The 22,292-nt window shown below is 40.1% G+C and overlaps 1 protein-coding gene across 12 annotated transcripts in view; it reads left to right on the forward strand.

Moving 5' to 3' along the window:
* Positions 1 to 344: 344 nt before the first annotated feature.
* KIDINS220 (kinase D interacting substrate 220) overlaps positions 345 to 22,292 on the forward strand; it is a 120,802-nt gene continuing 98,854 nt past the window's right edge. For all 12 annotated transcript variants that reach the window (XM_032294209.1, XM_032294207.1, XM_032294211.1 and 9 more), the window contains exons 1-4: positions 345 to 502; positions 10,930 to 11,068; positions 17,600 to 17,698; positions 18,708 to 18,806. In XM_032294209.1, coding sequence (XP_032150100.1) covers positions 10,961 to 11,068; positions 17,600 to 17,698; positions 18,708 to 18,806 — 306 coding nt within the window. In that variant the 5' untranslated portion in view covers positions 345 to 502; positions 10,930 to 10,960. The remainder of the gene's footprint in view (positions 503 to 10,929; positions 11,069 to 17,599; positions 17,699 to 18,707; positions 18,807 to 22,292) is intronic.

A 22,292-nucleotide genomic window follows, 5' to 3' on the forward strand; every position in this document is an offset into this window, starting at 1 on the left:
GGTGGGAGCCTTGGAAGGCCGGGAATGTAAACCACAGGCCCCGTGGAAGGCGGAGGTCCCATCCGGAAGAAGGCTGCTAAAGCAGGCTTTCATTTCTCATGAGTGTGCAGTGTCTTCTGAAGTTATAATTGAAGTTTATTTCTCTGAAGAAGCTTGATTGTAATGGCAAATAGGGATCAAAAATTAACTGTAATAAGGGTGACACTGACAGCGAAAAACGTTGCGGGGGTGGGGGTTGTCCCGGGTGTCCCCGCCCCACGGCCCCTCCTGCCCTGCCTGCTCTACGCCCCTCCCCTCCACGCCCAGGGAGCGTGGCTACCCGGAGCCCCGCCCCTGCCCCAGGCCACGTGATCTGTCAGTTCGCGGAGAGGGAGGAATATGGCTGCCGGGCGTGGCGGGGGCGACGCGCTTGCAGTCGCCGTCTCTCGCTTTCCCGTCCTCTGACACCGCCTGCAGCCGAACGGGCCGCTTCCGCCCGAGCTGAGGACCAGGTTGTGAGACGGTCAGTGTGGAGGCCGGCCCGCGGGGCTTTGCCTCGGGATGGGGGAGGAGGCGGGGGCGAGGCCGGGCTGGGGCGCCGGGCGGGTAGGTGGGACAGCCGGGGAGCGCGCGGGAGGGGCGAGCTGTGGCCCCGGGCCTCCGGAAGGGCCTGGCGCGGGCCGCAGACGCTCGGGCCCCGGCTGTCGGGGCGAGTTCGCGTTTGCTCGAGCGCGGGGAAGGTCCCTCGGCTTTGGAATCTCAGGTGGTCTGTCTCCTCAGGGGCCCCTCGGGTGGGCTGGGGTGAAGGGTGTTGGTAAAAGCGTTTTTTTTTTTTTTTTTTCTTTTGCCGGGCAGCCTCCCCACCACCTCGAGAATCCCCTCAGCTGGTAGCGCTAGTCGTTATGGGTTTCTTTTCCTAGGCTTCCCTGGGCCGGGAGGTATTGTTTTCTCCCTCGCGGTCATCGTGGACTCCATTGCTCCATTGTCCTGTGCAGGCTTTTAAACGCCTTGACAACATAGTGCAAGCCATTGATTTCCGTGCTTTCAAGATTTATTTATAGGACAGTCGTTTCTTCCTCACTCTGTAATGTTGGAATTTTTATTTTTTCAAGTTGGTAGGTTTAAACCGATGAAGAATTTTTTATTAATAACTATGCAGCCATCTCTGCTCCCTATGGGCACTTGTTAAAAATGTAGATTTTTTAGCGTTTGAGAGATTCTCATTTTTTTCGGCTAGAGGTGTGGCTCGGGAATCACCCCTTGAGGTTCATTCCTGTCCACATTTTGACAACACTGAGGACCAGACATCGACACCGTTTTAAACCACCGTGGGATATTGAGTGCAGAGCCCAGGTTGGGAAATGCTGTGGCCAGGTGTTTTCTTTGTTCTCTTCTGGCTTTACTAGCCTGGACTACTTTCATCATAATTATTTTGGGGTGCTTGTTAAAATGTCAGTTTCTGAGCACCGCCCCAAATTTAGGGAATGGGATTCTCTTGGGGAGGAGCTTAAGGGATATGTGTATTTAACAAGCTTCCCTATTAATTTTGATGCATGCAAGTTTGAGAATCCTTGTTCTACACCCTTTATGTGAATGATTTCCAGATCTTTCACACACAGTGTGAACGATATATTTTTCCAAGTATAGGGTGGGTTTCTCCAACCTAGCTCTTCTGGGGCATTTCAAATTCAGCCTGGCCAAAGCATCCTATAGCCCCGTTCACCCAGCCGGGGTGGGGGAGAGGGAGGCATAACTAAAGTAGAGAAAGGTCTCCTGCTCTTTTTCTGTTGTTGTTAAGGGCAGCTCCATTCGTCAGTCACCTCTGCTGGTCATCTGGTCATCTTCCACCTGTTTTCTTTTCCAACTTGTCACATGGTTAGTTTTTATATCCAGAATATCTCTTCTGGATATTTTGGTAGGTCAGAAAGTTCAAATATTGGGGATTTTATATTTTCGAGTTAGTACTTCTCGTTTCTTCTCCATTCCCACTGCCTCTCCTGTGTGTTCTCTGTTTTGGTGGTTCTTCAGCTGGTATCTAGGGCCCTGATCTTTGTTTTTCCAGTTTGAGTCGCATACACTGCCGGGAGACTAATTTTTATAGGATCGTGTGTGAATGTGCCATCCCCTTCTTCCTGCTTTTCCTCAAGAACTGTCAGTTTCTCCATTTTATGTGCTACTGTGTTAGGGTTGTTTACAAGTCAAAGAACAGAAACTTAATCTTTTACTTCAAGGAAAAGGAGATTATAGGATTGAATGAGGGTCAGAAAGAAGTCAGGATCCCAAGTGTCTCCATTTTCTACATCTCCCTGGGGCAACTTTTTATTTATTTTTTTTTTTTGAGACCGGGTCTGGCACTGTCACCCAGGCTGGAGTGCCGTGGTGTGATCTTGGTTCACTGCAGCCCTGACCTCCTCTCAGGGGCCATATTTGTTCTCTTAGGCAGAGTGCCTTTTCTGTTCATATCTGTTGTGTTCTCTCTTTGCAACTGGCTGTCTCAGAACCATGCCATTTTATAGGTGACCCATGTTGGCTGGCTCAGCTTCTGGTTTCTAATTCCAAGTTCTAAAGAGAGAAGTCTGATTGGCCCAGCTTATCTTTTTCAACAGTTTAATGCCACGGATCATAATATGCCCATCCCTGGGGATGGCTGATGGTAGAGAACATGAGAACATGGCCATGGAGGGAACAGGAGCTGTGGGTGGGCAAAGTCCTCCAGAAGAGGCATCTTTAGTATACCTGTGCAGTTACTCAATTTGACAGTTATCTATTACGTTTCTACTTGTTCTAGATTTGTAATAGGTTCTGGGGATATAAGAACGAAGGAGAGAGAAAGCCCTTCGTAAATTAGTTCGAGGCCAGGCATGCCGACTCACACCTGTAATCTCAGTGTTTTGGGAGCCCAAGGCAGGAGGATCACTTGAGGCTGGGAGTTCAAGAGCAGCCTCGGCAATATAGTAAGACCTGTCTCTACAAATATTAAAAATATAAACAATTACCTGGGCATGTTGGCGTGCACCTGTAGTCCCAGGTATTCAGAGAGGCTGAGGCAGGAGGAGCACTTGAGTCCGGAAGTTTTTGAGGCTCCATCCCGGGCAATAGAGCCAGACCCTGTCTCAATAAAAATCAATACACACACACACACACACACGAGTTAGTTTAAAGGTGACCTGTGAGTGGGGTTTTGAAGGATATGTTTTGGCTTGTTAAGAATGTTAAAGTTGGGTCAGGCATTCCAGATAGTTAGGTCAGCTTGGGCATGCCCATTCTTTCGACTGATACTGGGTTCTGTGGTGTACCAGGCACTTCTCTTAAGTGCCGGAGATTCAGCAGTGAAAAAAACAGAGATAGTCTTTATTCTCACTGAGCTGCATTTGTTTGGCTGGGGGAAGCAGACCAAAAACAAAGTATGTGGTATGTGGAGTGATGCTAAGTGCTATAAAGAAGACCTGTAAAGTAGGGCTGTGGAAGGGGGAGATAGTAGATGGGGAGAGGGCTGTTTATACACATTGGTCAGGGAAGCTCTGATGAGGTGACATATGTACAGAAACTCATTGTGGCCTGAGCAGAGTCAGGGAGAAGGAGCAGAAAGAGTTGAGCTCAGGGAGGTGGGGAAGGGGTGGAATACATCAAGCAGGGCCTTGTCGGCAATGGTAGGGATCTGGGATTTTATTTTGAGCTAGAGGACAGCTTTTGGGGTGTTTTGAGCACAGAATGATCATAAGAAGACATGATTCAGGAGGACCACTTAGGCCTCTGTGTGAAGGGGCAAGGGCTGCCACCCAGGCCCAGGAATGTCAGCATTAGGGTAGGCTCTGGGGACTGCATAAGGATTATTGTTGCTGGAGACTTAAGTGGGAGGAGGACAAGAGGGGCATGGGAGGGGCCACATTCAGGAACTTACTGTGTCATATCTGGAGGATATGAAGTAAGCATTGGGCAGCACGGCCACTATTGTTGCTTTCCTGTACTGTGTCGGTGATGGGAGAAAAGTTACAGGGTGCATCTATTAACTGATTGGCTTTTTAGTGAAAGAATTTTGAATACATTTAAAAATTTTGCTTATTAAATCGGCAAGTTCTAAAAATGAGCTTACTACAACAAATTTTTTGTTCTGACATTGCTGTTGGCTACATCTGCCATCTTCAAAACTGGTGTTGAGACATTAATTTTTTTGCTAATTGCTTGAAAGAATATATAGCCTTATATTCCCGTTACACAGAAAATACTGTGGACAATAGATTCAACTGATCTTCATTTATTCAAGAAATATAGTGTCTTGTATGGGACAGCTATTATGCTAAGTGTTGGGTATTTGATACAGAATAAAAGAAAATAATCCATTCTTCTTAAAAGCTTATATCCTAGTGGGAGAGACAGCTATTAAACAGGTAATTATAACCCATTCCAGCAGGTGTAGCTTAAAAAAGACAAAGTAAACAGGTAAATATGTAAATTACAAGTTTAATAAAATGTTATGAAGGAATAAAAAGGATTCCATAGTAGAGAACAATCTAGGTTAGGAGAATCTACCAAGAAAGGGTGGTTAAGAAATGATCATATTCTGTTATTATGTGAAACAGCTAATATTTATGGGCTTCATATGGGTTAGGCATTATTTTAATCCCATTGTGTGTGAGTGTGCAGTTATTTGAAGATGGGGAAACTCAGACACTGAAGTGAAGAAACTAGCCCAGGAGATGGGGGTGATAGAGAGAGGCTGGTTAAGTACAGACATACAGTTAGGTAGAAGGAGTAAGTTCCAGTGTTCATCCGCACAGTACTATACTTAACAGTTTATTGTACATTTTATTTTTTATTGTGTGTTTAAAAATGGCTAGAAGATAAGATTTGAGATGTTCCCAGGACAAAGAAATGATAAATGTTTGAGGTGATGAACATCCTAAATACCCTGATTTGATCATTACACATCACATGCATGTATCCAGATACTCCACATAGCCCATAAATATGTACAATTGTTATGTATCAATTAAAAAGTTAAAGAAGAAGAAAACTAGCTTCAGATGGTATAATGATCAATAGCACAGTCAGGAGTCAAACCAAGGCAGTTTGGCTCTAGGGTTTATACTTCTTTTTTTTTTTTTTTGAGACGGAGTTTTGCTCTTGTTGCCTAGGCTGGAGTGCAATGGCGCAATCTTGGCTCAATGCAACCTCCGCCTCCTGGGTTCAGGCAATTCTCCTGCCTCAGCCGCCTGAGTAGCTGGGATTACAGGCACGTGCCACCATGCCCAGCTAATTTTTTGTATTTTTAGTAGAGACGGGGTTTCACCATGTTGACCAGGTTGGTCTTGATCTCTTGACCTCGTGATCCACCCGCCTCGGCCTCCCAAAGTGCTGGGTTTATACTTCTAACCACTAGAGCGAGCTTCTCTTTAAGATGAAAGGCGTTTTTAAAGTGAACATTGACACTTAAACGTGAAAGACAAGAAGCTGTAGTTTTCTTCCTGTGATTAAACTTTTTTTTCCTAATGAAAATGAATGTAGACTTATATCAAGTAAAATGGTATAGCATAAAGCCATGTAAAGACAGAGCTAATAATGTCCTCCTTTTAGTCCTACGTGGTAAGATAACTAACTTTACAGCCAGGTATGTGTCCTTCCACACTTTTTGTTCATGTGTACACGCTGAATAGATACATATATAGGGGTTTTATTTATTTTGTCAAATAGAATTATACCATATACATACTCTTTAACATGACAGTGTGTCATGAGTTTTACTATTGTGTATAACAACAGATATGGATTTAATGTTCTAATTTGGTTTTATAATTTCTGGGTACTTATATATGTGCCTACAAACATGACATTTAATAATTGATTGCTCAGTGAAATTTATCAAACACAGTCAATATCCTAGTCAAAGACTGCTAGGACCATACTTATAGTTGAACAAAGTCGGTCTTGTTAACTCCTGCAATGAAGGAGAATGCCTATCCTAGGGAACTATGGGAGATCTCTGTAAGAGGTTGTTAGAAAAGACTTAGAAGATTCGAGCTGATGTTAGGTGATTTGGGGAAGAGTTCAAGGAAGAAAAGCTTTGCTCAGTCTTGGGTGCTATAGGAAGCAGGGGCAGTGGGCATTCTGCAATTGGAGATTTAAAATCTTAACGAAAAGGAGAGAGGCATGGAGTAAGGCTAAGGCTGTACTTGATAAAGAGCAGCATTCCTTCATATTAGCCAGGATGGGAAGAGGTTTGAGCATTTTGTGGTTTGGATAATGTTCATGTTTTGGTCTGTGTGTTCAGATATGATTCCAGAGTAGTTTTATTTTTGTCTTCATATCCTGGTGACAGAGTGACCTTGCTTGATGTTGGTGTTCTTTGAAATTGTTGCATTTACTTTAGAACACCAAGTCTGGTTGTGCATGCCAGGTCAGTTCCTGACAGTCAGGGGCTGCTTTTCTCTCTCACCCCCTGTTGTGCAGGCATTATACTAGATAAAAAGCAGATTCTGCCACAAGAACTTGTAGTCTTAGGGAGATGTGGAGAGAGTAAGTAAAATGGAGAGGAGAGTTGACTGTGATGTGAGCAGTCTACAACTAGATGTATACACAGGGGTGGAGGAGCTCAGGGCCTGGCCCAGCTTGGGGTAGGCAGCCAGTCAGTGAAGGCTTCCAGAAGATCTGTTAGAGCCATGTTCTTAAGGATGGGTGGGAGCTGTCCAGGCATGTGTATCATGGACCATAGACTTTCTAAGCAGAGGGGGCATTAAGTGCAAAGGCCTGGAATGAACAAAGTGTGGGGCAGTGAAGGAGCCACAGGAAGATCAGTCTGGCTGATGCTGGAAGTGTAGATGTGACTGTGTGTGGGGGGGAGGGAAGGAAGAGATGAGGCTGGAATGGTAAGATGGGGCCAGATTGTGAAGGATCTGCATGTCCTAAGCAAAATCAAGAATTGAACTTACTGAGTCTTCACTCTGCTTAGCGGAGAGCAAAGCTTTCCATAGGAATTGCATATTTGCATCTTTACGATGGCTTAAAAGCCTTAGAGGACATAAATTCCTTGAATAACTTGTAAGTAGTAAGGCTGTCATCTGTCCTCCCAACCTTGGTTTCTAGAGGAATGTGTCGTGGATCACTCTTGCTTCCGTGTGGCAAATGGAGTGTAGGGGCAGGACTGGAGAGGGGAGGCAAAAATCGATAGCCTGTGACACTGATCCAGGTGAGAGATGGTGTAGCAGCCATTTTTAGAATTCATGTCTACATCACAACTGTTTACGCTTTTCTGGAAACAATGTCAATACTGTGTGACCTTGTAACCCCCTCCCAACTTTGTGTCTCTAGTTGATTGCCTCTGAGTGTGCAGCAGATCCAGCCTGGTCAGTCAGAGCCTTTTTCTGAAACTTTTGGATCTAGGAACAAATAATAACCTGCTTTCTCTGCTGGTAGAAACTATCTGATTTAGGCCAGGTGCAGTGGCTCATGCCTGTAATCCCAGCACTTTGGGAGGCTGAGGCGGGTGGATAACTTGAGCCCAGAAGTTTGAGACCAGCCTGGGCAACATGGTGAAACCTCATTTCTACAGAAATTAGCTGGGCATGTGGTGCACGCCTGTAGTCCCAACTACTCAGGAGGTGGGAGGATTGCTTGAGCCTGAGAGGCCAAGCTTGCAGTGAGCTGTGATCGTGCTACTGTACTTCAGTCTGAATGACAGAGTGAGACCCTGTCTCAAAATAAATAAAAAAAAATAAATCAATTATCTGATTTGAGGCTGGAGAGCTGTGCGAAGCCATATTTCTTTTTGTGTAGAAGAAGTTGGTCTAGAATGAAAGTAGATTAAGCGAGTAGAGAAAGAGAATCCTCCTGGCATTTGAGGTCCAGTGGCACCCACTCTCCCCATAGTGTATTTATGGGATATAAACCAGCATCCTTCAAATACATTTTTCTGTTTTGCTTAAGCTAGTTTAAATTAGTCTCTTGCAATGCTAGGGGTCTGATTAGTATAGATGGGGAAGGCCTAAACTAAGGCACTGAGCATGGAGTTGGCTGATCCCACACTTTAGGGGGTAAACTGGATGTTGGCTGATCTCACACTTTAGGGGGTAAACTGGATGACACATGGTAGCTTTGCTACTCAGAGAGAGATGGATGCCTTGGTAGAGTAGAGATGAGAACGGTGTTCTACTTGGAAGGAGCAAATCGAGCACAGGCAGGGGTGTGGAACAGCACTGGGGGAGTGGGGTAAATTTGAGTGCTTCTGCTTGGCTGGGCTGTGGGTGAGCTGGGGCCGGTATAGAGGGAGAGCCAGATCCCGCAAGCCTTGCTGCAGAATGGGAACAAATGAAGGTGGGTGTTGGTGATGACTGCTAATAAAAATCCCTCACTGCTTTCTAATGATAGAAGTATCACATTCTGGAACATGCAGGAAATAAAGGTTCTAAAGAAAACAAAATTATACTAATGCCCATTACCATTTGTTCTTTTTTTATTTCCAATATTGAAAAATGTTTATATTTAAAATAGCTGAGATGCTGTATATATAGCTCTTAATCTTTTACCCCACTTCTTCTATTATGCGCATTTTTCTGTAATGCATTTTTGAGACATTTTGATGACTGTATATTATCCTACTTTGTGAATTTTTGTAATTTATATAATATCCATTTCTAAGATTTTTGTTCTTGTGGATAAAATTGTTTTACTTAAAATCTCAAAATTTTGTCCATGTTTCTCATGTTTTCAGAATAATTCCTAGAAGTGAAACTATTGGATCAAATAACATCATTTTTTAAAATAAAACTTTTCAACCCAGGAGTATAGATTTAGGTTGCTGTGAATATATACTCCCTAAAAGTAAGGTCTATGGATGTATAATTTACATATGATAGGCTTCACCCTTTTTATTGGATGGTTTTGAATTTTGACAAATGACTGTGTAACTGTCACCACAGTCAAGATAGAGAACAGCCATTAACTCGCCAAATTCTTTTGTACTCTTTTGTAGCCATCTCATTCCCCTGTCTTAGACCCTGGCAGCCCCTGATCTGTTTTCTGCCCCTGTAGTTTTCCTTTTCCAGAATGCTGTATAAGTAGAATCATATAGCACAATGGTTTCCGCCATCTGGCCCCCAGAGATACACTTCTTTCCCACGTGCAAAACATTTTCACTCCATCCTAAGGCCTCCCTCAAAGTCTCAGTCCATTACAGCATCAACCCAAAGTCCACAGTCTCATTTAAATCTCATCATCCAAATCAGATATGAGAGGCTGTGGGTGTAGTCCATCCGGAGGCATGATTCCTTTCCACCTGTGAAACACAAGAAACAAGTTATCTGCTCCAACATTAGAGTTGGGGAGTGGGCATGGGATGTCAGTTATAGATGGTCCTGTTCAAGAGTAGAGGAAAAGGAAGGAAAAAGGATTCATCAGTCCCAAGCAATTTTATTTTCATAGCAGCAGAAGTTTTCAATTTTGATGAACTCTCATTTATCAGTTTTCTTTTTTTATGCACCATACTTATATCAAATCCTTCTTAATCTAAGGTCGCTAAGGTCATTTATGTTTTCTTCTAGAAGTTTTGTACTTTCTATATGTGGTACAAAGTATGGATTGAGGTTTGTTTATTTATTTGCATTTGGATGTCCATTTGAATATAATAAAATTCCTACTTTTTTGGAACTTAAAGTGTAGTTATGGTAGACAGACAATAAGCAAACAATATGTCAATTTTCTGATGGTGGCAAGTGCTATGGAGAGCGGTGAGAGCAGACAGAGGGTTGAGAGTGCAGGGCTACGGTGAAGCCTGTGTGAGCTTGGGACTCTCACCTCCCACGTCAGGTGAGGCTTTCTAACCAGGTGACCTCAAGGAGGTTGGGGGTGAGCCACATGTATGTCCTATGGAAGCGAATTCTAAGCAGACAGAAAAGTAGCACAGAGGCCTGGTGAGGTGGAACAGTGTGCAGCATGGCCAGGCAGCCAGGAGGGTGGGAGGGAGTGGTAGGAGCCACGGTCACACGTGTAACACAGGTGAGAGGCTTGCCACTTAGAGTCATCTAGGCCAAGGTAAAAACCTTTGATTTTACTTTGAGCACTCTGAGAAGCCCTTAGAGGGCTTCGAATAAAAGAGGCCGTGCTCTGACTTAGTACTCCCCACATTGCGGTTCTTCCTCAGTGGTGTCAGCGTCACAGGGAGCTGTGTAAAGATGCAGAGTAAGGGCCCCACCCAGACCTGCTGAGTCAGACTTTCTGAGGTTGGGGCCCAGATACTTGCTTTAAAAGCTCTTCAGGTGAGTCTGATGTATGTTAAAGTTAAAAAAAATTTTTAATGTAATTTTAATTGACAAATTATATATATTTATGGGATCCAGTGTGATGTTTTGATACATGTATCCATTGTGCAGTGATCAAATCAGGTCAATTAACATATTCATCACCTCACATACTTAATATTTATTTGCAATGAGACCATTTAAAATCCACTTTTCCAGGTAGAGTGGCGGCTGGGAGGCCAGTTAGGAAGTGATGACAGTGATCCAGGTGAGAGTCACTGTGGCTCATCCCGGGTGGCAGTGACGGAAGTGGTGAGTGGTAGTCAGATGTGAAATGTGTTTTACAGGTAGAGCCAAAAGGATTTTCTAATAGATTGGGTGTAGGGTGCAAGAGGAAGAGGTCAATTCCAAGGTTTTTGGCCTTGGAAGAATGGACCTGGAGCTGCTGTTTACTGGGATGGTGACAGCAGGAGGAGCAGGGAAGCATGGGGATGGATCTGGAGTTTGGTGTTTGGATAAGATGGAGGTGAGTGTGAACCTAGGGAAGCGACATCTTGGCGGCTTTTTGCCAGCTGAGCTATTGAAGCCGTCAGAAGCCATGTCTTCACCTCTGCCACTGGAGGTATCCTCGCATGAGGTTAATGTTAAGAAGGATACTGTATTTAATAGTAACTTAATTCTTTTCTAACTGTGAATTATGTGTATTTTGTCTAATTAACAGGTATTGAAGTGAACTGCAGCTTTCTGTGAAAATGTCAGTTTTGATATCACAGAGTGTAATAAATTATGTAGAGGAAGAAAACATTCCTGCTCTGAAAGCTCTTCTTGAAAAATGCAAAGATGTAGATGAGAGAAATGAGGTAAGACCAAGTTTGTAAAATTAAATTCTTTCACGAAGATTTGTTGACTACCTACTATGTACAGGATAAAAGTGTGTAAGAAATAGGTAGTTCTAACCCTTAGTGATATTGGACTATACTTACGATATAATGTCTTAAAAGTACTTCAAATTCCATGTTTTTGGAGTACATTTTAACTTATATAAATGATTGACTATTGAATTTAGCTTTATTAATTTTTTCCCCTGACTTAATATTCAGGAAGCTTGATTACTGAAATCAAGTTCTTCTATGAAACTTTGGAGATCATCTGGACCTGATCTTGATTAACCAGACAAGAAACCAAGGATTGTTGAAATACTTTCTTTAATGAACCCCAACTGTTTTCCACCATTGTTTGTCCCATACACTTTGGGATTATAAAACCCCTACATCTTTAAATAATATATAAAACAATTTATATATCATTTATTTTGGCTCTACCTATAAAATACGTTTCACTTTATTTGAGAGTTAAATAGGTTATGTGTTATAGTTAGGAACACATTAATAAACATTAACTCAGATATTTCTACTCGTTGTTATGAGTTTAAAAATGTGTATCTTAGTTCATTATGAAGAGCCAAGCTATTATTATTTGGCATGACATTTTAGGTGCTAATACAGTTTTGTGTAAATTTTGTAAGTGTCAGGGTGTGTGTTTGTTTTATAAAACTTAAGGAAAACAACCCTGTCTCTTAGAACTGTATATATTTTCAAGAGTATGCTATTTCTTGCCAGTAGATAAGATGAATAAGGAGTTTTTATTTTACGCTATATGTATATGTGTATGTATATATACTTACATCTTTGTATGTATTTGCTTACGTATATATCTGTGTGTAGACATATAAAAAGTTTTATTTATAAATTTTTGTTGTGATAAACACATACTATAAAATTTACTGTCTTTACCATCTTCACCATTTTTAAGGATACAGTTTAGGAGTATTAAGTATTTCTGCATTGTTGGGCAATAGATTCCACAACTGTTTCTTTTCTTTTTTTTTTTTTTTTTTTTTTGAGATGAAGTCTCACTCTGTCGCCCAGGCTGGAGTGAAGTGTATATGATCTTGGCTCACTGAAACCTTTGCCCCCTGCTTTCAAGTGGTTCTCGTACCTCAGCCTCCCAAGTAGCTGGGACTATAGTCATGTGCCACCACCCCTGGCTAGTTTTTTGTATTTTTAGTAGAGATGGGGTTTCACCACATTGGTCAGGCTGGTCTCGAACTCCTGACCTCAAGTGATTTGCCCACCTCACCTCCCAAAGTGCTGGGATTACAGGTGTGACTACCGTCCCCGGCCTACCAGAGCTCTTTCATCCTGCAAAATCAAAACAATATTAAACAATGGCTCTCCCTTTCCCCCTCTTCCTAACCCCTGGCAGTGACCATTTTACTTTCTATTTGTATGAATATGACTATTTAGACATCTCATGTAATTGGACTTACATACTGTTTGTCTTTTTGTGACTGGCTTATTTCAGTTAGCATAATAGCCTCAAGGTTCATCCATGTTATAGCATGTAACAGGATTTCCTTCCATTTTAAGGCTGAATAATATTTCATTGTATGTATGTAGCACATTTTCTTGATCTGTTCATCTGTGGCTAGAAATTTGGGTTGCTTCCATCCCTTGGCTGTTGTGAATAATGCTGCTATAAACATGGGTGTTCAAATATTATAAATGGTTTTGCTTTTGTTTTTTGGTTTTAGACAGTGTCTCACTTTGTCACCCAGGCTGGAGTGCAGTGGCAGAATCAGGGGTCACTGCAACCTTGACCTCCTAGGCCCAAGTGATCTTCCTGCTTCAGCCCCCTCTCAAGTAGCTGGGACACAGGTGTACAGCACCATGCCTGGCTAATTTTTTGTATTTTTAGTTGAGATGGGGCTTTGCCTTATTGCCCAAGCTGGTCTCGAATTCCTGGACTCAATCTGTCTGCCTTCCTCAGTCTCCCAAAGTGCTGGGGTTACAGGTGTGAGCCATCATGCCTTACCTATACATGTTTTTAAAGCTGCTGAACTGACTTAATAACTACTTTATTATTACTTTTTTTGACGTGGAGTACCTAATTTCATTTAATGTTAACTCAGTTGTTAAGGAAATCTTGATATAAAAATGTTCTTACAATAATTTTATGCTAGCTAATGTTTTTATTGAGTACTTATGCAAATATTCTGGTATATATTTTCTATATCTTAACTCATTTAACTTGCATAGCAGCTATATGAAGAATATTACTGTTATTTATCATTATTTATGGATAAATAACTTAATTCCTCAGTTTCCTATCCAAAATATTGTTTGGTAGAGTCCGTATTTGAACTCTGCTCTATTTGATTTTAAATAAATTATAATCAGTTTAAGCTTTATGAGTTTTCTTTGAGTCTTCAGAATAAAGTTTAATGATAGATAATGCCTATATTTTCAATGTTTCTATATTGATCAAAATATATTTTCATTAGTTAACATCATTACCCCTTATATGATTACGAATAGTTAAAAATTGTTGTACATAGATAAGATATAACATTTGTAATTGGAGATTAGTAATTGTTATAAAAGAATTACAGAAGTAGTCATTTTGTTAGCATATGTTAGCATATTTGGAATAACCATATGATAGTTTGAAAACATTAAGTTTTACTTCAGGGAACACTGAGAAAATAGGTTCACTTAGAAGGAAAAAAATAGCACACCAGTAAGTGTAAAATTTTATTAATGTTACCACTAAAGCACAGTGGCAAAGAGCTGAATTTGGCATCATGCAAGATAAGCATTTAGTGGATATTAATTAGCATTATGTCCAGTTTAATATTGTATCAATTTAAATTGGAGTTTTAAAGTGATAATTTGAAACTACCTGGGCTTGTTCAGTTATGGCTCAGTGTAAAAGTTGGTTTGTGTTTTTTTTTTTTTTTTTTTTTTTTAGCATTCTTCTGATAAGATGTTAATTTTTGTAGAATTACAAAAAGTTGTTTGGATTTTTTTCCCTTCTTTTTCGTTTTAAAAAGTATTTATGTAACTTTATGTTAATGTGTTTTGGTTATAAGTTTTGGGAAAGGTTCTTAAGTATCAGATCAATTAAAATAACCCAGGAGGCGAAGGTTGCAGTGAGCCGAGATTGTGCCACTGCACTCCAGCCTGGGTGACAGAGCGAGACTTCGTCTCAAAAAAAAACATGTGGGTAGGCTGGATGCAGTGGCTCATGCCTGTAATCTCAGCACTTTGGGAGACTGAGGTAGGTGGATCTCTTGAGTCTGGGAGTTTGAGATCAGCCTGGGCACTGTAGTGAGACCCTACTTCTACTAAAAAAAATTATCCAGGTATGGCACTTTTAGACCTAGCTACTTGGCTTGGGTGGGAGGATCACTTGACCCCAGGAATTCAAGGCTGCAGTGAACTACAATTGTACCACTACACTGCAGCCTGGACAACAGACTGAGATCCTATCTCTAAAAAATATAAAATAAACAAATAAAAAAAGGGGTAAAATTGCCTGATACTGTGCTTATTAGCACATAATTGGTCACAAACAGTGAATTCTAGTTTCCTTTTTTTTGTTGCTTTATTTGTAAACTAGATAAATCCTTGGCCTATGATGCCAGTCTTCTCAATGATGGCAATCTTTGTCCTTTGTAGATTAGCGAAGGGTTTTTATTTTTAGTTTTGAAAGGAACAAAAAGCACTCTCACCTCTCCTTGGTATAAGGTTGAGGCTAGTCATTTTTCTCCTGTTTAAGAAAATGAACTGAGACTTTAAGCAGTGGATTTTGCTATATGTTTATGAGTAAACTTTATTTTGTCGAGACAGGGTCTTACTCTGTTGCCCAGGCTGGAGTGTAGTGGCATGATCCAGCTCTCTGCAGCCTTGACCTGCTGGGCTTAAGCAATCCTCCCACCTCAGCCTCCTGAGTAGCTAGGATTACAGGTGTTTGCTACCATGACTGGCTCTTTTAATTTTTTTTTGTAGAGATGAAGTCTCACTATGTTGCGCAGGCTAGTCTCCAACTCCTGGGCTCAAGTGATCCTCCTGCCTCAGTTTCCGAAAGTGCTGGAATTACAGGCGTGAGAATCACTGTCCCTGGCCTATAAATAGACTTCAAGGGAAATTTCAAAGGAGGATTTCAAAATGTTTTAGTTTCACCATATTTAATCAAAGAAGTATAAATCCTCCAGAAGGACTGCTTTAAAAAAACAGTGGTTATTTAGGTCCCATACCCTTAAATAAATAGAAATGGGAACCTAGAAATTGGGAAGAGCAAAAAGATGCGTGAATAATAGCTGTTTTTCATTGTAGTCTTCTGGAAAGCTGAGATAAAGCCTGGTATTTCAGTGAGCGCAGTGTTCTGTTTTGTTTTGGTGTGTTTTGGCTTGAGGTCACTATGAGTAGTAGGGCAGGGGTTATGTGGGTTATGTAATCCTGTGTTCTCTGGAAGGAGATAGGCATGGAATTTGCTGGGATTGTGGAGTCAAGTATGGAAAGGATCTTTATTGATTTATTTTCAAGTGGAAGAATGAAGTTGTCATGACACAAGTTACTCTGTCTCTGCAATTGTAGTTGCTGGACTGGTTAAGAACTAGGAGAATCCAAATAGGCTTTGTTTTCAGGCCCAATTTTTAAAGTAACAATCGTTCTCTTTGGGGATCCAGTAAAACTTTATGACAGCCTTTCGTGAAAGTCATTATCTTTTTAGATAGTGTAGCTACAAAAGGTGTATCAGTTAAGAATTGCTCTCAAAACAGTGATTTAGACAAATTAAAGTTTTGTTTTTCTCACATAATGACAAGCTAGATGAGCCATTCCTAGGCTGATATGATGGCTTCAGGATGTCCTCAAGGACCCAGGCTCCTTCCTTTCTGGCCACCCCTCAGTGTGTGCCTACTGCCTCCAGTCATGTTGCATAAGCTGCAGCGTTGTGTCTCAGTATCAGGCAAGGAGGAGGAAAAGGCACAGAGCAGCTGAATTAGTTCCTGGCAGAGCTTTCCTGAAGAGCTAGCCCGGGCATTGTTGTGGGATTATTTCCATCTGCAAGTGAGGCTGAACACGGGATGTGTTTTTCAGCTGAGCTCATTGCCACCTCTAACAAGCCCTGTCATTTTAGGTAGTGGGTAGACAACTAATAGTTTCTGCAAGACAAAATAATGACCGTTCACGTCTTTCATTTGGCATGTTTCTAGGCTATCAGATTTATACCATCTTTCCTACTTGTGTTACAGGTATTTATAACCTTTGTATTATGTTATATATTTATAACATTTATATTATTAAGACATTGATATTATGTTTTTCTCTCATTATCTGGAAACACTTTTCTATGTGAACATCTGAAATGTAACTGTGACCCCAGAGAGTAAACAGAAAACTTCCCTGAGTCTTTGGAATTACAGTTTTGAAAACTATGATGTAAAATTGATGTCCCCTCAAGACTGTGGATTTAGTTTGTTGCTTTAATTTATATATTCTACTAATCAATAACTTTGATATCTCACTTTTTATCCCAGTAGATTAGAAGCGAGAACCATTCTGTAGAATTTATAACAAAGAACCTAGAGCTGACAGACATGCGTGGCATCATAATTAATGTTAGTAGTTATGACTCAGAATTATAAACATAATGTTTAAGGTAATCTGTTTAACAGGTAGCAGTATGTGCATAGCTTTTTGGAATGGTGATTATCTTAAAAGTTATAATCAGCTTTAATGTTGAGAGGATAAATTGGTTCACCCAGAAAATCTATGTATAATACGTCATTCCCTGGTGAGCCTGGCTGGATGACATGTGGCTACCACATATAACTTAGTATCCGTCCTTACAGAAGAATGTCTGTATTTAATGTGATTGATTTTTGAACTTTAAACGAGTGTTTGTGTTTAAATCCTTACTTGTATTATACTTACAATAGCATCTGTTGTATTTCAGTAATCATTATAATTATTTGCTTATTTGGATGTTGTGCCTAAAAGATTTTTAAATTCTTTGAGACTTTACTCACTCGTTTACCCAGCAAATATTTGGGAACGTGTGTGGCAGTCATTGTCCCTCACACTGGGTATGTACTTTTAAACCTGTAAGCAAAACTGACATGTTTCCCAGCCTTTAGGTGAGACAGACAATAATCAGTTGTTAATCACACAATAAAAATGTGGTTACAAACAAGGATTAGCATAGGAAAAGTAAATGATAGGGGATGAGTAAAGAGGTGGGAATGAGCAGGAGGGCACATTAAGGCTGGGAGTGGCACACGCTGGGTCGAGAGCATGTCCTGCCCCGCCGTCACTCAGGGTTTGTGTCAGATTATTAATGCTGTGGGAAGAAAGTTATGTTTTATTTTTTCTTTGACTTTTAAATTATTAGTAAACTGAAACTTAGCTGTTTCTAAGTTAAATATAGTAAACACAACTAAGTGATGCTTAATATGCATTTGTGAAAATGTGTGCTATATTTAACCGTGATGTTTTAATAAAAGTACAGTATCTTGATAAGTTCCCTGTGTCTTTTATATTCTCTAGTGTGGCCAGACTCCACTGATGATAGCTGCAGAACAAGGCAATCTGGAAATAGTGAAGGAATTAATTAAGAATGGAGCTAACTGCAATCTGGAAGATTTGGTATATATTAAAATAATTAACTCATTATTTATTCTCTCTTGGCTATTTTTTTTTTTTTCAGAAGTGATTCAAAAGTAATGATTAAAACTTTTACATATATCTCAACTTTGCCTAGTGGGCTATATCAGTTTTCTTTTTTTAAAGAGTAATACAGGAGGGAAATTTTTACTCTCAATGAAGGATCTCAGCTCTTTGGTTTTTGTATATGGATGGGACTGGCTGAATAGAGAGCCTGTGTACATGCAGTTAAATGTTTGCCTTGAAGATACCCACATATGAGTCATGTTAAGTAACTCTCCGTAATGGTAACATATTATAAATGTCATTACATGATAATGGCCAGGAAGATGTGTTCCCTTCTGATATCCCTTCTGAGGGATAAATCAACATTCCACAAAGTTACATTTCCTGTAATTCTTCCTGTACTTTTGGAATTGCGTTTGAGGGTCACATAGCTACATCTATTTTGTTTCTTAATTGAATGATCACTTGAATTAAATTACAATTAGGAATAAAAGTTAACATAGGATGCTTGTATCCTTTATTTACAAAATAAAGGAGAATAGTTCTTTTTCCGTATCACAAAGTTTCTTAACACATCATATGAGATCTCTGAAGTTTGGTAGCCTGTGAATGTGCTTTTAAATCTGATTACAGTCTCTTTAATTCCAATTTATATTATAGTAATGGTTGCTAGCCAATGAGGATTAGCTTTGAGGTTTTGAAGATCATCTTTTCTCCTTTTTAAAAACATAGTATATGATTAGAAGTCCAGTGAGAAGACTGAACAAGCAGTTATAAAACCATGTTTACACCATTATTAGTGATGCAAATGGACAGACTGATTCTTAAGAGAGCTTCAGTATCACTTTAGAGTAGTTTAGTTAGCATGGGTCAAATCATGTCAATTTGGTATGATCATTTGGTATGTAAATTTAATTTTAGTTTTGCTTACTTTGAAATGTTATTTTTGGTTTTAAAATGGTAACTTTTAAAATATGTGTTCAAGGATAATTGGACAGCACTTATATCCGCATCAAAAGAAGGGCATGTACACATCGTAGAAGAGCTACTGAAATGTGGGGTTAACTTGGAGCACCGTGATATGGTATGTACGTTTTTTTATAATATATTCTTCATTAGCTGAAATCTTATTTATAATAACAGATATGTGTGAAATCTTGTATTTTTATGTGTGAAATGATATTATAATAATGTTTTTAGCATTTGGGATTGGGCATTGAAATGACCCTCAAAAATGTTTTAAAACCCAGGTGTTATGCCTCTTAGAATACTGTTAGTCATTTTTCATTTGTTTCAGAGTTTAAAATTCTGAAATATTGTTACAAATAACTCATTACCCTTTAATATACCAACGTTTTGAAACTTCTGAGACAGTTGTTTCCTTTAGATAGGACTTTAGGAGGGACAGCGTATGGTTTTAAAACTTATCAGGTGTTTGAAGTTGTGCTTTTCAGAATAATATGTTTAGATTTATTTTAAAAATGTGATTATTTTCAGACATGCTATCTGTGCATGACAGAAGTTTAACAAGATGTGATCCTTAATTATTACTTAGCTCTTATTTGAGCTTGGCATCTGATTAAAGCATAAGGTGAAGAGAGAGATCATTTCTGGCTAATTCTGTAAAATGTTCAGCCTTTTAAAAAGTTGACTTTAACAGTAGAAGAAAGGAAGAAGATGACCTGCTGTGATACATAAAATATTTATTACTTAGCTGATGATGCTTTTTGAAGTACAGATGGTCTGAGTTTTGAAGAAGCCACAGCATTCCAGCATTTTGTACCTAATAGCACATTATAATATACACAGTAGTTATACCTGTGTAGTCTTATATTTGTTCTCAAAATTAAGAGAAATGGATGGTATCATAGGAAGATATAGGGAACCACTAGTATCTTACATAGTTCTGAAAAGAATTTAAGTACATTGCAGTGAAAGTTTAGGGAGAGAAGAAAATTATGTCAGTAACCTAGGCAAAGATGGATATAACAGCTGGGAGTAAAATGTGGTTTTTGCCTTGTTCGTACGAAAGATAGAAGGGAAATGCAGGGAGTTATCCAGTTCTCAATATTTTCTTAAAAGTACCTTACCAGATTATCAGTTGGGTTAATAATGACACAGCTGTTGTAAAGCACATAAGGAGGCCAGGCATGGAATAGTACCATACCACTAGGTGCCATACCAGTAGGTAGCTATTCCATGCCTGGCCTCTTTACGTACTTTGTAGCTGCTGTGTCATTTAACTGACTTCTTAGAACAATCCTAGGGACTAAGTATTGATTTTGTTCTCAATGTGCAGTTGAGGAAATTGAGACTGGAAGAAGTGACTCTTTATCCTAAGTCACACAGCTAGTAAGCATTTGGGCTGGGTTTTGAACCAGGTCTCCCTGCTCCAAAGGCTTTCTCCTCTATCATTGTTTTACATATATCAGCAAAGGAATTAGGAACAATAAAATATACATTATGAATGTGTAAAAATGCGTTAAGATTCATAAAAACTGATTTCTTAAACTTCTTTGGCTCTCCCTATTTCTTCAGATGACCACAAAACCTTTAATATTTAAAGGATCTTTATTTAGGCTTAAAAACACTGAAAGCTGGGGAAACTGAGGACAGTGTCTCTCATAGTATTGCGGGACCTTCACCTCAAAGGATTGGGTAGGTGGGTGATAGTAACTACCAAGTTGAGGGAAGACAGAGTCCCTGGGAGAATTCCAGGATATGATATCAAAAGCCTAGTGAGGAGTCTTCCTGTGAGGACCTTTACTGGCACCAAACTGAAGAAAGAGTTCATGAAATAGCTATAAAGCTATACTGTAGTTCATTTGTCTCAGTCTTTCATTTTGCCAGTTTAACTTCATTTTCTTGAGGTTCATATTTTTATCTCGTAGGTTCTTACAAAGAGGGTCAGGGGGACATTATTTTTTTTTTTTCCCATGAGTCAGAGTCTTGCTCTGTTGCCCAGGCTGGAGCACAGTGGCACAATCTTGGCTCATTGCAACCTCTGCCTCCCAGGTTCAAGTGATTCTCCTGCCTCAGCCTCCTGAGGAGCTGGGATTACAGGCGCGCACCACCATGCCTGGCTAGCTTTTTGTATTTTTAGTAGAGGCAGGATTTCACCATGTTGGCCAGGCTGGTTATAAACTCCTGACCTCAAGTGATCCTCCTGCCTAGGCCTCCTGTTTTTTTTTGTTGTTGTTGTTTCTTTTTTGATACAGGGTCTCACTCTGTCACCCAGGCTGGAGTGCAATGGTGCAATCTTGGCTCGCTGCAACCTCTGCCTCCCAGGCTCAAGTGATCCTCCCACCTCAGCCCCGCTCCTAGCTGAGACTACAGACACACACCACATGGCCAGCTAATTTTTGTATTTTTTGTAGAGGTGGGGTTTCACCATGTTGCCCAGGCCAGTCTTGAACTCCTGAGCTCAAATAATCTGCCCTCCTTGGCCTCCCAAAGTATTGGCATTATAGACGTGAGCCACTATGCCCGGCTGGGACATTATTTAAATTGAAGTGAGGGCATGATGTTAAAAAGTTCTGGGCAAGTATTTTACAAGTTAAAATGTATATGTAAGACTTGACTTGATCAAATGCCCAGCTCTGTAATTTGACCTAAATACGTTGTGTCTTTCACGGCCTTGACACTTTTGAAGAGTATTCATCAGTAATTTTAGAAGGTTCCTCAATTTGGATTTGTGGGTGTTTCTCATGTTCAGATTCAGATGTGCTTTAGAGGGAAGGATGTCCCAGAGGTGATGTGCTTTTCTTGGTGCACCCCCTAGGGAAACATGATTTCAGTTTGTATCACTGGTGATGTCAAACTTCATCTCTTGATTAGGGTGGTGTCTGCCACTGTAAGGGTACTATTTTTCCCTTTGTGATTACTAAATATTTGGGGGAAGATACTTTGAGACTAAACAAAATATTTCTTTTGACTAAACTTTCACCTACTTGATTTAGCATTCATCAGTGACTCTTACCTGAGTTATTACCATTACTGTGGTGGTGTGATGATGATTTTCTATCTCCCTCATTCGTCCTACATTGATTCATTAGAATTCTTCTGTAAGGAAGAGTTCCCTGTTTCCCTTCCCCACATCCTGCTCTATCTGTCTATCTGCCATCTGTCTGTCTGTCCATCCATCCATCCATCCATCCATCTATCCATCCATCCATCCATCCATCCATCCATTCATTTATCTATATATCTATATCTTTCTATTTCAGTATGGACTCATGAACATTTATTCCTTGGGTTATAGCCCAGTACTAATGTTATTGTTCAAGTTATTCCAACCCATTAGAAGCTCTTTCAGGCTGGCTGTGTGCCCTTTTAAGATGTTCCATACTTAAACAAAATTTTTTTTTCAAGTACTTCTTTACTTTTTAGTACTTCAGAATGGTTCAGGGTAATGCACATCTTGTTTTTTTTCTGTGCTAGCACTGGAATCAACTAGTTTCCTAAGGAAATCTTGCTTTTTTTATTGGAAAATGTTTGGAAACCAATATCTAGGTGTTAGGAGTGCTTGTTGCTAGTGGGGTGTCCCGGCTTCTAGTCCATGGTGGATGGA

Source organism: Sapajus apella, unplaced genomic scaffold (assembly GCF_009761245.1).
Source record: "Sapajus apella isolate SASKATOON/1434 unplaced genomic scaffold, GSC_monkey_1.0 scaffold31, whole genome shotgun sequence".
NCBI classification, from domain to species: domain Eukaryota; kingdom Metazoa; phylum Chordata; class Mammalia; order Primates; family Cebidae; genus Sapajus; species Sapajus apella.